Here is a 17,523-nt window from a genome sequence, read left to right on the forward strand (position 1 = left end):
TGGCTCACATTCACTAAGTGGCTTCATTTCCACTGCGGCTTTACAAAAAGCACCTGGGACTCCCCACATCGTGGCAGACGGAGGAACAACCACACATCAACTCAAGGCTTGAGGCTCCGCTCTGTGTGGCCAACTATAACAATAACCCTCACGCTGGACAGTACTCGTATGTAGCTCTGCTTTCCATGAATTGGCAGTGCTGAAGCCAAGGTTTTCCATGGTCAGGGCCAGCAAAACCCCTGAATTTATAGAATTTATGTTGGTTTAGATATGCTAGATGGACATTAATACAACACAGAGGTGTAACAATTGGTTGCATTTGTAGGGATAATTTTACAGCTGGACTGCATGTTTTCAAGCCATTTACTACAGACACATTACATTAGCACAGAGCATTTCTGACAAAGCATAGCATGATCATTTAAATGCATTTGGGGCTTCAGTTGGTTTCATTGATTTTATAAATTGAATGCTGCAAGAACAGATAAATTATATCACTATCCGAGATTTGGGAAGTACTTAAAAGTTCAAACCACTAATATTGATTCTCAAAGCATTTTATCTTTGCATCTTAACTCACTGCTGTCTCATAGCTTTAGTGTCCTAGAACAGATTTGATAATGTCTAGGCGATTATTAGCAGCAAGATGTTAAAAATCAATGAAACGGTTCAGGATGGAAGTCACAGAATTCTTCCTCCCTCTGGTGGCCATACACTGCCAGTGCTACTATTTTATATACTATAAAATTACTCATGGACTGGTCTCTAATTGTTGTAATGAGAGCAATGTGATGATTAAGTGAGGGCTCGGGAATAATGTATAGTCAAAAGCAAGCAGCGAGTTGGATAGCATCCAATACATGCTGAAGTTATAAAACACTATTTAAAAAAAGTGTTTATAATGGACGTTCTTTAGTAATCTGAGAGCTGTGGGATTGCTGTGGAATTTGGTATTTTGGCCGTAACACACAAACTGTAACTGGAATCAGGGGCATATCAGTTTTGAGCAAATAAATACTTTTGTAAGCTTCAATTTCATTGTGAAAAACTCTCTAAGTCAAGATTTTAATGCCAGGCGCCCCATAGTCATCCTATCAAAATCGTCTCAAATTATCAGTTCAAAAAACAAAAAAAATGGCTAAGGGGAGAAAGTATTACACTAAAATGATAAGGGCAGGTTTTATGACTGTCACCGTATCCCGTAACTGAAATGGAGAGAAGAAACAATATATTTAGTTCTGTTAGATTCTAATGGGAAGTGTGTGTGGTGTTATGGGTTGAAGCGTGATACTGTGAGAAAAAATAATTACTTGTATCCTTCCTTCAAAACACAAAGTCAGTGATCAGTAATGAATCACTGACAGGGGGATTTTTATCCACGAGTTGCATTACTACAAACTATTTCAGCATATAACCCTGAAATCTGGTGAAACAGCTGACCGGAACCATCTCTAGAATAAAAACCGTATTTACCGTCAGATCCTGAGTCTAATAAAATAATGACTTTGCCACACGCATGCGTAAATGCCCTCGCTGTTTTCCCTTTAGATAACATACTGTTGACATACTGTAATGGTCTGACATTAATCTATCACACTAGCACCGCTCGATCACACCTCAGCGACTTTCTCAATAAATTGATTATTTAAAAAAATAAAACACAATAAACACAATAAATGTATGAAAGATCAACACAGCCCTTCCGCTGAATCACAGTTGAAAGCTTCGAGAAAATACATTGTATTATATTGTATTGTATTGTATTTTATCACCAAACTATTTTACCATGTTTTTGCGGAGTATCACTGCAGAGATGTTGACAATGATGAGATTAAAAAAAAAACATGTCCGCCATCGGTTTTGTCAAAAAAATGCATGCATTCAAGAAGCTTCACGTGTAAGCAAATAAATAAATCATTAAAACATTAGAGTAACAAATGACTTGTCATCTCTATTTTGCTGACATATAAAGTTCTCAATCCCACAAATGAACTAGAGTATAGTGTTACTTTCAAACATCAACGGATGCTCTCTGGCTGTCATTGCAAAACCGGAAGTTAACAGCAGACTATTTTCACTTCGCCGTATGTATCTTTGTGTGTTTGGTTTGAGGACAAATTTGCATCTTCCGGTCCTTTTGAAACTCGTTTCATAAGCGGCTACACTACAGTTACATGATGTACATACAGCCCGGCCTTTGACAGAAAGTACCCTTTTATTTGGTATGTTTGTTTTGATAGTCTTTTATTATTATTCTTTTTTAAATAAAGATATACGCTAGCTTATTAGCTACCAACATACTATTGCTACAAAGAGTCAAACGGTAGGAAACTTCATTACCTTCACGATTCAAGTTGAGTAAGTGGTACGGCTAACTTTACGTCAAAGCTCTCTAAAAACGAAAAAAAAAGAGCACAATTTTGCTTAGATTTCTAGGATGATTAGATGTCTGCATAACATTTTTTATTTCTTATCCTCCTGCCCGTCTCACATCTAGATACAGTGTCACACATTTTGCTGTATCTGCAGGAAAAGCACTTCTTAAAGTCTGATTTTTACTCAGAAGGAAAGGCTTTTTTTGTATTTATTTATTGTAATTCTAGTCAGAACCAAGAAGACATTATCTTGAATACAGTGGAAACAACCACATAGAAATTGAAGCAGCCAGTGTATTCTTGAAACAGAGTTTTTGTCTTTTTTTGCTAGTTATTTTTCAATTTTGCACAGAGAGGGAAATATGGTGGTAACAAGGTATATACAAAATGTTAAAATACGTGTCAAAAAAGGTATGCCAATCCCTTAATACATATGAACTGAAATACAAAAAACAATTAGCAGCTGAAACGATGGTGAATAAGAAGTGTATAGACTGTCAATGGGACCATAAGAGCAACATTAAGCATCCTTTTATCTTCATATTTTATCAAGAGAGTTGAAAATGTAATATATTTAGCATATACATGATAAATGCCAGTGTTGTAAAATTATTGGGTTTTTTCGTTTGGTAGAAATTCTTGGTACTCCGGCATGAAGTCGAAGCTTTTTTAATATATTTATTAATGACCTACATGGCCATGTGCTAATGTTCTATGTATAAGTCATAAGCTATCTTTCTAAATGGCCAGTCTTATCCAGAAATGTCGTAGTTTCTAACTGACTTTCAATAAGGCAATTATAAATTCTAATGTAGTTTATTATATAGCTGAGGAGGGCCTTCATACGGAGCAATCTATATATTAAATAATTCTCATATTCTTGCCTCCTGAGCTACAACATTAAAATCCTCTGACAGATAAAGTGAAGAACATTAATCGTCTCATTACAACGTGGTTTTCTGCTGTCAAAATATGGGTCCTGGCAGTCATGTGGACGTTATTTTGGCACATATCACTCACTTAAACCTTGTTCTGAGCCACACAGATGAAGAACAGATGACTTTAATTTTGTGGGTGATGGGTGTAAGTGCAATGTTAGCGAGGAACTCGTTTTATCCAGATGTTCTGCAGCATTTTTTTCTCTAAAGCTGGAGCAGGATGAAGGCAGCCTTCCGACCTAACATTGTTAATTATTACTCACTTATACAAATTCTAAAACAGTATTAAGCATTAATTAAATTAGGCCAGTGGTTACAACTAAAAAGGCTTTACAAAATGAGCCTTAATATGAAATGCTTCTGAAAACTAAATAATCATATCTTTGTCCTGTTGTGTCACTAAAAACAATTTATACTGTTTCCTGTCGCTTATATTATGTTACTTATAATCTTTCTATGCTTGCAGGTAAGACAGGCAGACTGAGACTAGAAGAATGTAAGATTCTGTCAAGTATATCATCTTGAAGAACACTATCTGACTAAACTTTTAATGAATTCTAACCTAATATATGTTCATTTTGAAGGTCTGATATAAAATATTGCATGTCACCGTCTGTGACTGTGGGTGTCATGTTGGTGGGCCTGCTGTACTCCATCTGTTTAGCCTCCCAGTGGATTTATGGTTGGCCTGACAAGCCTGGGTATAGGAAGTACATAGAAGCTCTTAATCCAAGGTAACTTTTAAAATACTTTCGATGTTTTCTCTGTTTTTATTTTGTTTATTTGTCCCACTCATTGAGCAGAGTCTGTTTTTAATGTCCGTTTATGTGTTTGTGTTCTTAATCAGGCGAATATATCGTCTCAGCTTTGTTACACTGGATCTTTTCAAATACCTGCGGTATGCGAGACTTTACTTTCAACTGAAGTCATGGTATAACGATGAGAGGAACCTTAAGTATTACAAAAAGGTGTGTTAAGGATAACTTGAAGAGAAAATCTACCTGTTTTCTTGATTAATATTTCAGATAAATGAAGTCATCAGGAGAATCAGTGCTGAAAAATGTGTCAGTAATCAGTTTGTTTGTGGACACTTAACAGGGCATCACATTTGGCCGCAGAGGCAACAAGCTGGACTTGTACCACCCTCCAAATGTAGACAAGTTAGAAGATATGCCATCACCTGTTGTAATATTTATCTATGGAGGTGCTTGGAGTTCAGGAGAAAGGTCCACTTACTGTTTACTGAGCAGGCAGATGGCTGAAGAACTGAAAGCAACTGTAATTTGTCCTGATTACTGCACATATCCAAAGGTGAGAGCCCCAGAACAACAGTAATCCTAAGATTCATATTTTTCTCACATGTTTAGCATATATCAATGAATTTTAATGAGAGTAAAAGTGGAACAAATAAGAAATAATTCAAATATTAAACTAAACTGGCTTTTGGTTGACTGGTTGACAGGGGAATGTTTTAGGGATGGTCCAAGATATCGCTGACTGCTTGATTTGGGTCCACGAGAATGGAGAGAAATTCAACTTTGACAAAGTAAGACCAAACTCTCGATATGGTTGTAAAGGGTTTGGATAACCTGGGCCAGATACACCATACTCCCAAAACAAACCCAAGAAAGACACCATGAGGAATGTGGTTGAACATGGTGAAATCCCAAAGTTCATAAAACACTTCTAGGCTAGTTGGGCAAACTCCCACATCACTTTGAGTCCTCAAAGAATAAAGAGCTCTTCTAGTCTTCACAATCAGGATCAAAACCACATTGTTCCTGTAACCAAGGCCCATCTAACGAACTGGATCTCCTCTCTAATACCCTGGGACAGTCCTTCCAAGAAGCCTGAGGAGTGTGTTCCAGCAAGACAATTGCACAACCTGCAGAGCCTTAAGGAATCGTGGGTGAATCTCTACCACCAAGGAGTTTTTTTAACTACATCAGTGACCTTGCCCTCATTAATGTCTGAGTCCTCCTCTTCATTCCCAAACTCTGCTTTCAGCACAGAAGCAGTCAGTGGGATTGAGGAGGTCCCACAAGTCAACCAAGCTTCGGACTGCTTCTTCAGCTTGACTGAATTAAGGGTTATTCCTGTGACAGTTATCAGCCACCTTACAGCTGAAACCCTGTACAGCAGCTTCAGCAATGGTTTTGCAGAGCATGGTTCACTTGGACTCAATGTCCTTAGCATCTCTCAGAATGTTGTCGAAGTTCTGAAGATCTCGTTGGCCAGGGCCTCTGTCAGATTTCCCCCAACGCACCTTCACTACACAAAGCCTGTGCAGCATGCTCCTACATCACCTGATCCTAGTCATCACCAGGTGATCAGCTGATAGCTCAGTTTCCCTCCTCACCTATATGGTATGCTGTGGCATGCTGCCACAGATCTGATGATACAATTAAAAAATAAATCGCAGTGCGACCTAGGATGTCCTGGGGCTAAGTGCATATATGAATACTTTTATACTCAGTCACAAATTGTTTGTTATAAACGTTAAAAAATACATATATCTAATCACATACAGCATGCTGTTCTGTTTTTTTTTTTATAGGACAACATTGTATTAATTGGGCATTCAGCAGGTGCACATTTGTGTACACTCACCACACTGTTTCTTGTTGATACAAGAGAGGAGCTTTCCATAGAGCCAGACAAGCAGCAGGAAGTCTTGCTGTTAATAAGAGGAATTATTGGTAAGAAATGAAGTTCATCATCTAAAGAAATGTTTGTTAATTTTATACTCAACTTTCAGGATGTGATATTTGCCACATACATAGCTAAATTATTGATGGAGATTATAAAACACATTTTGAGCATTTTTAGCTAATCTGTGGTTCCTCTTCCTTTATTTATACTTAATAAGTTAGGTTGATTGTTGTATTAACCCTGGACAGGTCTGAGTGGCGTCTACAACACTGTGGAGCATTATGAACATGAACAGCAACGAGGAATCGAATACCTGTCTGACATGCACAGAGCAATGAATGGTGTGGAAAACCTTGCATTCTACTCGCCAACACACTTGCTGAAGAGGCTCAGCCAGGACAAAGTCAGCAGGTGAACGGAAAAGGATAAAAAAATGGCTTTAACGTCAATTATAATTCTAAAATCTATTGCATCAGTTATTTATTTGAAATGCAAACACACTACAGACATTTATTTACTACAGTCCTTTTTATTCTGACAGATTGCCTCCATTCGCTTTGCTCCATGGGACCAATGACATTGTGGTTCCTGCTGAATCTACCATAAGATTCTCTGAGCTTCTCACTTCACGCTCTGTTAAGTTGTCATTGAATCTGCTTCCCAGAGCGAGCCACACTGATATCCCCGTTGACCTCATGATATCAAACAGACGCCTCTACCATCCGATCTACAGATACATCAAAGAAGAGTTCAGAAAACTTCTGGGTGCTTGGACTTCATTAGAAAAAGATTCAGAAATCTGTAATACATACTGAATGATCTATATGTTTACGTTTTAGAGACTTGTTCTTATACCTCAAATGAACCATTTAACTTTGAGTTTGATTTGACTCTTTCTGAGTTAATAACACTGTCATGATATTTTAACAATACTGTGATTGTGTGGGAGAGTTGTTCTCTATGCTGCTTTCAAATAAATAATCACAAAGTAAAATAAGTTGTGGACAAATGTGCGCTTTTAAGAATTGCACTGATACACAGTATTAAAAGTCGAATACAGTTAACAAATCTGTACCTGTTATTTAATTATCAAATTTTAGTTTTTTCAAGTGTTTTATTTGATACTCTAAAAGTATGTGTATAATATATTGTAACAGCTCATTAATAACCCAAGTTTTATTGACAAATGAAGTACAGTCATCATTTTTTACACCTACTTAATTTGGAATTATTATGCCTAAAGCCGACTGGGTGTGTCGGTGGGGGTGGAGGTGTGGGACTTGATTCACCTGAGGTATGAAACCTTTACACATCATATTCACTGTCTGACCTTTGACAAGATAAACTGATCACGTTCTTGTGTTTGCAAAAAAAAAAAAAGAAACACCTAAAGAAATAAAAGCTGTTGTGAGAAACTCCTGCCAAATCTCCATGTCATAGTTTCAGCTGGTTTGGCAATATCAGTTGACCTCAGCAGCTGGCTTGATTAATCCCTTGTTGGAGGGAGTTAAGTAATGCCAGTACTGTGCCAAGCAAGCTAAAAGGGCAATAAAAAAACAAAAGCACCTCCTGAGAAAGGCGTTGCCTTCTTTAAAATAATAATAATAATAATTGCTGGATCTGAACCACCAGAGGCAGCAAGACTGTTTTCAGATTGTGTGAATGGGGATAAGTTTTGGGCTAGTAGAGATGCCATCACAAAGATGGTTTCATCTGAAGTGCAATCTGAAAAAAAACATTCAAAACTTTCCAGGTGACATAGTATATTCCTGGTAGATATGAATAAAACTGTACCATATCAATTTTTTTTTGCCTCAAGGCGCTTTATATTGTAAGGTAGTCTCTACAATAAAACATACAGAGAAAAACCCAACAATCATATGACCCCCTATGAGCAAGCACTTTGGCGACAGTGGGAAGGAAAAAACTCCCTTTTAACAGGAAGAAACCTCCAGCAGAACCAGACTCAGCGAGGAGGGGCCATCTGCTGCGACCGGTTAGGGTGAGAGAAGGAAGACAGGATAAAAGACATGCTGTGGACGAGAGCCAGAAATTAACAACAAGTGTGATTTAATGCAGAGAGGTCTATTAATGTTGAGTGAGAAAGGTGACTGAAAAGGAAATAGTGCAACATGGGAATCCCCCAGCAGTCTACACCTATTGCAGCATAACTAAGGGAGGATTCAGGGTCACCTGATCCAGCCCTAACTATATGCTTTAGCAAAAAGGAGAGTTTTAAGCCTAATCTTAAAAGTAGCGATAGTGTCTGTCTCCTGAATCCAAACTGGAAGCTGGTTCCATAGAAGAGGGGCCTGAATTCTAAATCAGTTGTGGTAATGGACTACATATAGTTCTACTATCATGAGCATTTTGCAGAATAATAATTATAGATCCTATTTTAGTTCAAATAGATCCCCCCAGGTTCCTGTATTTGGCTTCCTGGTATGTCATGCTACTAATAATAAAAGACCAATAATTTTAATGGACTTAATGACAAAACGAAAGCTAATGTATTCAGCTTACACCCACACAGAATCAGGAATGAATGTCAGGTGTAATTATCTTAATATCACTCTACATGACATGACATTGATGATAGTGTTAAACTGTAAGTGACAAATGCTGTGAATTCTTACCACAGCATTCAGAATGAGCTGACTGTGCTCTCGGTGCAGCTGAATGGCTCACATTCACTAAGTAGCTTCCTTTCCACTGTGGCTTTACAAAAAGCACCTGGGACTCCCTACATCGTGGCAGACGGAGGAAGAACCACACGCCAACTCAAGGCTTGAGGCTCCGCTCTATGTGGCCAACTATAACAATAACCCTCACGCTGGACAGTAGCTCTGCTTTCCTTGAATTAGCAGTGCTGAAGTGAAGGTTTTCCATAGTTAGGGCCAGCAAAACCCCTGAATTTATTGAGAATGTCTCTGATATGCTAGATGGACATTAATACAACACAGAGGTGTAATAATTAGTTGCATTTGTAGGGATAATTATGGTGGTGGATTGCTTGTTTTCAATCAATTTACTACAAACACATTACATTAGCACCGAACATTTCTGACAAAGCAAAGCATCATCATTTAGATGCCTTTGGGGATTCAGTTTGTTTTTATAAGGATTTGATAAACTGAAATGGAATGGTTTATATATAGTATTTTTCTTCTCTACTGGAGAACTCAAAGCACGTTGAGACAACATGTCTCATTCACCCATTCACACCGTTTTATACAAGTACTTTCCACCCCTATGTCTAATTACTTTCTCTCTAACGGATCAGCGAGTAAGGCAGGGTTCGGTGTTTTGCCCACTACTTTGGCTAGAATATCCCCGATTTGTGTAGTCCTTAAAGCTTCAAACCACTAATAATGATAATCAAAGCATTTTATCTTTCCATCCTAACTTACTATTGTTTTCTAGCTTCAGTCTCCCTGAACAGATTTGACTGAAAAAATTTTGTTGCAAGTGACATAATTCTACCTCCCTCTGGTGGCCATACACTGGCAGTGCTCATATTTTATGTACTGATAAATTACTCATGGACAGTGGCCGATTAATGTAGGAAAGTGACCACAAATACCTCTAATCTTTATTATAAGTTATTGTATGATTATTAAATGGTACCTGCAAGATAATTATACTTGTGCTCTCACTCCTTTATTTTGGGATTTAGTATTTTGTCCAACAAACAAAGGACACATTTAGGATCATTAAAGGCTGTATCAGTTTTGAAGAAAGACCACGGATTTTTTTTCTAATTGTCAAATATATTCATTCAATTTAATTTAAATTTAATTTTATTTATAAAGTATACATATTCTCCATAGTAAACATTTACCAGTCGTTTACGTGAATCAGCATTGATTCACACTGAAATGAAGAATGAAAATTGATGAAAAAATAAAAATCTGGAGAAATTAGCCAAACGTTACCAAACCAAAGCCAGCTCCAGCAGTTTGGAATGGTTGGAGCTGCAGATGGAAGCAAATTTATTTAAATTTGAAATAAAACACCCTTAATGAATTTCCAAAAGCCTTTTAGGGAGGAACCAACCATTTAAAAGTGGCTGTCCTCACACCCCAAACAGCACTGAAAATGAGTACATTTCAATGTTATAATGTGTGATGTGAAAAAAACAACATTTTAGTGAACTAAAGTAAAAAAAATTAAAAAATAGACCTTCGGAAAAAAATAACTGAAATAATTTTGTGAACTTGGGAAACTAACTAAAATAAAATAAAATAAAGTAAAGATGACGTATCCTCAGTTTTGATATTTGTTAATTTGGAAAAAAAATTGTTATCACAAACTGCAAGATTAGGGTTTGATTGATATTTCTAGTGAGGCTTTGGGTGTCTAAAAGCCTGTGAGCCAACTGCTTTCAAAAATTCTGCTTATACTCTAATATCTATGCTGATTTTCCATATCTTGCCTCTGGTATGTATTGTAAATAAAATAATAAGTAATAAAGACTAAAACTAAGTAAAGAAACAAAAAGTCAAAATAAAATTAAAATAATGGTAGGGACATGCAAAAACTATAATGCCTTTTTTTTTTAATATTAAAATAATTTAATTGTTGTCTGAAGATAATATTGATCTGACACACTGTCAGACAGACAGAGCTGACCGCTGGGTGAAAATGACGAATCTGCGGATGCAACATCTGGAGCACGGAGAGTGGAATCTGTAAATAAATCTAACCACCTAAAAACCAGTAAACCTGGAACACCCTGCGTGAAAACGGGGCACAAACGTGGGGTAGGTCTGTAAATGTAAATATGAATCGTAAATGCATTTCCCATGTCCATAATCTGCTGATATGATATGATTGGGCTGTTAAACCTACAGGTGAACTATGAACATTATGGTGCTGTACTAAAATTGGCTTGTTATCAAGTTGTCTTGCATGAAGACCAAAGATAAGCTCATGCCAGGTCTAATGGGTCGAAGTGCGTTTAAGGTTCGCTTACATTACCCTTTCTAATATCTGTTGCCGTGCTGCGAGCCTTTTGAATTGTCGTGAACTGATTTACACTTCGGGTAAGCTGGGACAAGAGATGGAATTTCAACTTTTGCATTGAAGTTGTTTGTTTTTCTCCTGTGGTTCTCGTTTACTTGACCTGCATGAAACAGCACAGTATGAAAGTTGACGTGTGCTTCAGTCATCCGCAGTGACATTATTAAGTGCAGGTGGGTTCTCTTCGCTGCTCTTCTTCTTTTTTATATATATAGATATATATTTAGTTTTTGTTTGCATTTGTCCTCCACCTCTACTCATTCGCCTAATGAGGTCGTGACAGAGAAGACAAACGTACTCTGGCAACAAAACGTCCAACAGTAGGAGAACTGCGAAAATACGTGACAGAAAACTTATTTTAAATTCCATACCAGAACTGTTTGATATACAGTTCGCCTTTATCAGTTTATTGTCAAGAGTTATTAAGCGCTCATATGATTTTTAGAATTATTCTTGAGTGAAAGCGCCTTTCTGAATGCTGGTACGTCCTATAAAACCCCACTAGAGAGTGCTGTGGTATAATTTTAAGGACAACCATCACTAAGCTATTCCAATTCTTTATGAAAGCTATTCAAGCGTAAATGGTTTTGTGTTTGTGAATTATGTGAAAAACCATGTACTAATGTTCTGAAAGTCCTAAGCCATTAAATACAAATACACACATCAGCCAACTTTAATAAGTGCCAACCCCCGTTTGCCTTAAAAGGGACCAAGCAGCCAAGAACGTACAAGCACAGGTGTAATCTTCAAAATATGTTTTTTTATTATATCCCAGAAAAGATAAGAGGTTATTTCAAAAATACACAATAATAGAAATAAGCTATTTTAAGAACTAGGTGGGCCTATAAAAGAGGTAAACTAAACAGACTTCTACTCAAAAAATATCATAACTCAACAAACTGACCTATATAGGTTGACCTATATAGTAACTGAAAAAACCATTTTAAACATCAGAGGGGAAAAAACACAAAAACAATAACTAAACATAATACAAGAAGAAAAGCTCCTGTGTGGCCGTAACAGATGCTTAAGTCAATTTTTTGGGCTTCTGGACTTAAACCAGCCTCCTGTTTTACTGAAAAGTGAAACCCAGAAGGACTGGAGGAGCAGCCAGGTAAAACAACAAAAAAAAAACAAAAAAAAAAACGTATTTCAGTTGTTTGGTTGTGGGCAACAAGCAAAAAACATCAAAATGGCATAGATTCAACAATGTGCTGGAAGAAGATGAGTTCACTGTGGTCATATAGGGATGGATGGCTACACTCAGTAAGTGTAGTGATGCTCAGTTGGTACTAAAGGGCTCAAAGTATGTCAAGAAACACCACCAGCAGCACCCTGATGATTCGAGGATCAATACTTATACAATATTTTGACCATACCATAGTTTGCAGCAGAAATCAAAACCTATCAGACCAGAGAATGTTTGTTTGTTTGTTTTTATTTTGTTTTGGGGTATTTCGGTGGGCCTATGTGAAATGTAGCTTCAGTTTCCTGTTCTTAACTCACTGTGGTCTGCTGCTGCTGTAGCTCATCTGCTTCAAGTTTCAACATGTTGTGCTTTCTGAGATGCTCTTCTGCATACCTTGGCTATAATGAGTGGCTATTTGAATTACTGTTGTCTTCCTATCAACTCAAAGCAGTCTGTCCATTCTTCTTTGACCTCTGACATCAAGAAGACATTTTCATCCAGAGAAACTCAAGACTTTCAGTCTGCCTTGAAGCGATCCAAGGGTGTATAGTATACCCAGACCATGGTTGAGACACATCTCTTGGCTGGCCTGGGAACAACTCAGCGTTTCTCCGGATAAGCTGAAGAAGGTGGCTGGGGAGGGGGAAGTTTGTGCTCTCTGCTTAGGCTACTGTGCCCACAACCTGACCCTGAGCAGGTTGTGGGCACAGTGGAAGAGGATGGATGGACGAACAGATGGAAAACTATTCTCTGCAAACTCCAGAGAAATCTTTCTTTCCAAATACTAAGTCTTGCCCATTAATGTCTTAACAGTTTCTAATTTGCCTTCAATAAGGCACTTAGTTATTAATTTAATACTTGGTTAAGGATTGCCTTGCTACATATAGTAAATATTACTTGATTACTTCATGAGCCACAACATTAAAACCCTGTGAAAGATGTAGTGAAAAATGTCAACATCATCACTTCACGATACAGTTTTCTGGTGTCAAAATTTTGGTTCTGTCATTTATGTGGATTTTTCTTTGAATGTCCACTCCACTCATCATGCACTCAAGCCTTTTTTAAAAACAAACACGTCTCCCCCTGTCCACAGCACCCCCCAACAGCTGCAGCCTCCAATACCAGCAGGGAGTTCTGCAAAGTGAAGTTTATCGGATTTATTACCTTTAAGTCATCAGAGAATTTGGTGTAAAATATATCTTTCTTTTTACCTGGCTACATAACCATAAGTAATGTTATAAGTATGTAATGTTGAATACACAGCTTGATCCAGACTAGATCATGTTCAGACCTTTGGCATGAAATCAGTTTACAATCTCTACCCCCTGTTTCTCTGATAATGCCTCTGATGCTTAGTTTGATCCTTTGTGCACAGAAGGAGGGTGAATGAAGCATCAAATAACTCATTTTTATGTGCATGTGAAATGAGACTAAAGCAGAAAGCCAGGGTTAACAGAAAAAGACCTAACATTGTTAATAATTACGGCTTAAGTAAAACATTATTAAACTTATAAATTAAGTAGTTACAACTAAAAGCCTTTACAAAATGATCCTTAATATGACGAACGTCTGAAAACTGCAATCATAACTTTGTGCCACCATTTCTCTGAAAACAATTTATACTGTTTTCTGTTGCTTATGTTTTGTTACTTATAATTTATATTTTTTATGTTTGCAGATAAGAAAGATGAAGCCATAAAGAATGTAAGATCCTCTCAAGTATATCCTCTCGAAGATCACAAACTAAGTGTACTTTTAATGAATCTTAACATAATATATGTTGCTTTTAAAGGTCTGATATAAAATATTACATGTCACTGTCTGTGACTGTGGGTGTCATGTTGGTGGGCCTGCTGTACTCCATCTGTTTAGCCTGTCAGTGGATTTATGGTTGGCCTGACAAGCCTGGGTATAAGAAGTACATAGAAGCTCTTAATCCAAGGTAACTTTTAAAATTTTTGCTTTTTGTTTTGTTTGATTTTTTGTTTTGTTTTATTGGCCCACTCATTGAGCAGTCTGTTTGTAATTTTCATTTACGCTTTTGGCCTCTTCATCAGGCGAATATATCGTCTGACCCTCGCTATACTGGATCTTCTCAAATACCTGCAGTACTGGAAAGTTTACTTTCAGCTGAAGTCATAGTATAACGATGAGAGGAATCTAAAGTATTATGAAAAGGTGTGTTAAGCATAACTCGCTGAGTTGTCCTGTTTTTTTGATTTTTCTTGAAATCTGCCTGTTTTCAGTTGAATCAGTGCTGAAAAATGTGTCAGTAATCAGTTTGTTTGTGTGAACGCTTAACAGGACATCACGTTTGGCCGCAGAGGCAACAAGCTGGACTTATACCACCCTCCAAATGTAGGGAAGCTACCATCACAGGTGGTAGTATTTGTCTACGGAGGTGCATGGGCCACAGGAGAAAGGTCCACTTACTGTTTACTGGGGAGTCGGATGGCTGAAGAACTGAAAGCAACTGTAATTTGTCCTGATTACTGCACATATCCAAAGGTAAGAGCTTTAAAACAACACACAGTAATCACAAGGATGTTATGAGTCATAACATCCTTGAATCATAACTTATGAATGATAATATTTTATCGCATATGTATGTGAGTTGATAAAATACATATTGAATTTAAATTAGGTAAACAAAAAAGGTAAATTTACAGGACAAAGAAGAGCTTCAATTTTAAATATTAAACTTGTTTCTAAACTGACTCTTGGTTGACTGTGATTGGCAGGGGAATGTTTTAGGGATGGTCCAAGATATCGCTGACTGCTTGATTTGGGCCCACCAGAATGGAGAGAAATTCAACTTTGACAAAGTAAGACAGTTTAGTATTATTTAAGTATTCTTTATAAAATTAATAATGAACCGGTTACCTCTGTGCTAGGCACAGAGCTAGGCATGCAAGGACTCCTGATATTCTGATATTTACCAACTTTCTCACTGCCCGGGGAAAACTCCAAAAGACTGCTGCTCGGCTGTGTTGGTCTAGAATTAAAGCAGTGCTAAGTTTTGAGCCCCTATATGCAGACTAATCATGCTTGTAATTTATCTTTGTCAGAGCCTTTTTAAAAATAAAATCATTGTGTATCTGTGCATTAACTTAATCTTCAGTAAGTAAAAATGTATAATCACATACAGCATGCTGTTCTGTGTTGTGTGTGGGGTTTTTTTTGTTTTTTTTTATAGGACAACATTGTATTAATTGGGCATTCAGCAGGTGCACATTTGTGTACACTCACCACACTGTTTCTTGTTGATACAAGAGAGGAGCTTTCCATAGAGCCAGGCAAGCAGCAGGAAGTCTTGCTCTCGATAAGAGGAATTATTGGTAAGAAATGAAGTTCATCATTTAATATTAGTATTTGTCTTAACGTACCCATCTTCCAACATTTTTCCATAATGGTCTTCTTCTACAGTGATTAAATATATACAAATTTTCAATATTGTGATGTTTGTTTCACCCTTGTATTACCAGATTGTATTATACTCTACCTGAGCACTCAAAGGGCTTTATGTAACTTGCCTCATTCAAGCACTCCCACAAACATTATTTTTCTATGTCTAAGTGCTTTTTTATCTAACATTCACACTGTGATGAACACATCGCAGATATTTGGCATGCAGACTGAACCAACCAGGGATCAAACCACCAACCATCTGATTAGCAGATGACCTGTTCTGTCTCCTAAGCTACAGACACCTTTACTTATTTTACTATTTTATTACAAGTACTTCATATTTTCACATTTAAAAAAAATGAAAATTAACAACTTAATCAAAAAATGACCTCTTTCTTTCCTGTTATTCTTAATAAGGTAGACTAATTGTCTTATATTCACCGGACAGGTCTGAGCGGCGTCTACAACATCATGGACCATTATGAGCATGAACAGAAACGAGGAGTCGAACGAGTGTCCCCCATGCACAAAGCGATGAATGGTGTGAAAAACTTTCCATACTACTCACCAACACACTTACTAAAGAAGCTCAGCCAGGATAAAGTCAACAGGTGAGCGGAAAAGGATAAAAAAAAAAATGGCTTTAACACCAATTCTAAAATCTAATACATCAATTCTTAATTGGAAACACAAACACACTATAGACATTTATTTACTACAGTCCTTTTTATTCTGACAGATTGCCTCCATTCGCTTTGCTTCATGGGACCAATGACATTATGGTTCCTACTGAATCTACCATAAGATTCTCTGAGCTTCTCACTTTGCGCTCTGTTAAGATGTCATTGAATCTGCTTCCTGGAGTCGCCCACACTGAGACTGCCGTTGACCTCATGATATCAAACAGACGCCTCTACCATCCGATCTACAGATACATCAAAGAAGAGTTCAGAAAACTTCTGGGTATCTGCTGACTGGCCGTGATTAGAAAAGTATTCGCAAAGCTCCAATATGTGCTGAATTGTACTGTACTGTAAATTAAAATTAGCCATTTAATTATGAGTTTGACTTGATTCTTTGAAGCTCTGATTTTATAAAACTAATATGATATTTTTAACAGTACTTTGATTATACTGGAGAGATGCTCTTTATAGTGCTGTCAAACAAGTAATCACAAAGTGAAATCAATTATAGAGCAGTAGGGATTATTAGGAAGCTCACTACACACAATATTAAAATCCAGATACAAAATACCTATTATTGAATTAAATATTTCATTCAAATGTTATCTTTTGTTAACATTTCATTACTTATTATTATTGCTTCACAGGCAACCAAAAACATCATAAATGTTTTAGATCTTCAATGCAGAGCAAAAAACCCAAACTTGATTGCCTTTAGATGTAAAAGTTCTAAATCTTATTTACAAAGATTGTATGCTAGATGTTCATATATTATCTGTGTATTTACATGTAAAGACAGTACCAAGCACTTGTTACATTGATGCTTAACAGCCTTACAAACATTTGAATTTCACTGAGTAAAAACCGGGAAAGAAAACACAGAGATGAAGTGTGCTAAACTGCACATTTTACAACATTCAAAGTTTTTTTTTTCTATGATTGGACTGCAGAAGGAATGGACTCACGCTTGGAATACCAAATAGCCATAATTGCCCTTAATAGATTATAATGTTTGTGTCTGCCTAGTGTTATGTTAAGCTGAGCCTTGGACTCCTTATGGGCTTGTCAAACAAAGAAATTGTTTAGAGTAGCTGTTCCCAAATACTGTGCCATAAGGCAAGTCCAGGTGTTTTCGCGGATTCTTCTGTCAACCAAATATTATTATACATGGGGGAAAAAGTAATAACTGGCATTTAAACATACTATATTAGTACAGCAGATTCCCTGACATATAACCAGGAGGTAAAACTGAT

General features: G+C 37.0%; 2 protein-coding genes across 3 annotated transcripts; both read left to right on the forward strand.

Annotated features, from left to right (window-relative positions):
- Positions 1 to 2,089: 2,089 nt before the first annotated feature.
- On the forward strand, positions 2,090 to 7,385 carry LOC116310989 (probable isoprenylcysteine alpha-carbonyl methylesterase ICMEL2). 2 transcript variants are annotated; one of them, XM_039620386.1, is made up of 9 exons: positions 2,090 to 2,222; positions 3,780 to 3,809; positions 3,898 to 4,047; positions 4,161 to 4,281; positions 4,412 to 4,624; positions 4,776 to 4,859; positions 5,871 to 6,012; positions 6,214 to 6,376; positions 6,507 to 7,385. In XM_039620386.1, coding segments are annotated over exons 2-9 (1,149 nt in total). In that variant the 5' UTR covers positions 2,090 to 2,222; positions 3,780 to 3,807; the 3' UTR covers positions 6,781 to 7,385. The 2 variants fall into 2 exon arrangements, with proteins under 2 accessions (XP_039476320.1, XP_039476321.1); XM_039620387.1 differs by lacking the exon at positions 2,090 to 2,222 and adding an exon at positions 2,304 to 2,323.
- A 6,181-nt stretch (positions 7,386 to 13,566) lies between these two features.
- LOC116311040 (probable isoprenylcysteine alpha-carbonyl methylesterase ICME) lies at positions 13,567 to 16,649 on the forward strand. Its single transcript, XM_031728042.2, is given in 8 exon segments — positions 13,567 to 13,883; positions 13,972 to 14,121; positions 14,237 to 14,357; positions 14,484 to 14,687; positions 14,921 to 15,004; positions 15,376 to 15,517; positions 16,036 to 16,198; positions 16,327 to 16,649. Coding segments are annotated over 8 exon segments (1,101 nt in total). The 5' UTR covers positions 13,567 to 13,881; the 3' UTR covers positions 16,562 to 16,649.
- The last annotated feature ends 874 nt before the right edge of the window (positions 16,650 to 17,523 follow it).

Source organism: Oreochromis aureus, linkage group 12 (assembly GCF_013358895.1).
Source record: "Oreochromis aureus strain Israel breed Guangdong linkage group 12, ZZ_aureus, whole genome shotgun sequence".
In the NCBI taxonomy this organism is placed as follows: domain Eukaryota; kingdom Metazoa; phylum Chordata; class Actinopteri; order Cichliformes; family Cichlidae; genus Oreochromis; species Oreochromis aureus.

Excerpts from the sequence above, each read along its gene's own strand:
- LOC116310989 (XM_039620386.1), top strand. Across the intron at positions 4,048-4,160 it reads ATAGAAGCTCTTAATCCAAG|GCGAATATATCGTCTCAGCT; the intron begins GTAACTTTTAAA and ends GTTCTTAATCAG. Across the intron at positions 4,860-5,870 it reads AGAAATTCAACTTTGACAAA|GACAACATTGTATTAATTGG; the intron begins GTAAGACCAAAC and ends TTTTTTTTATAG.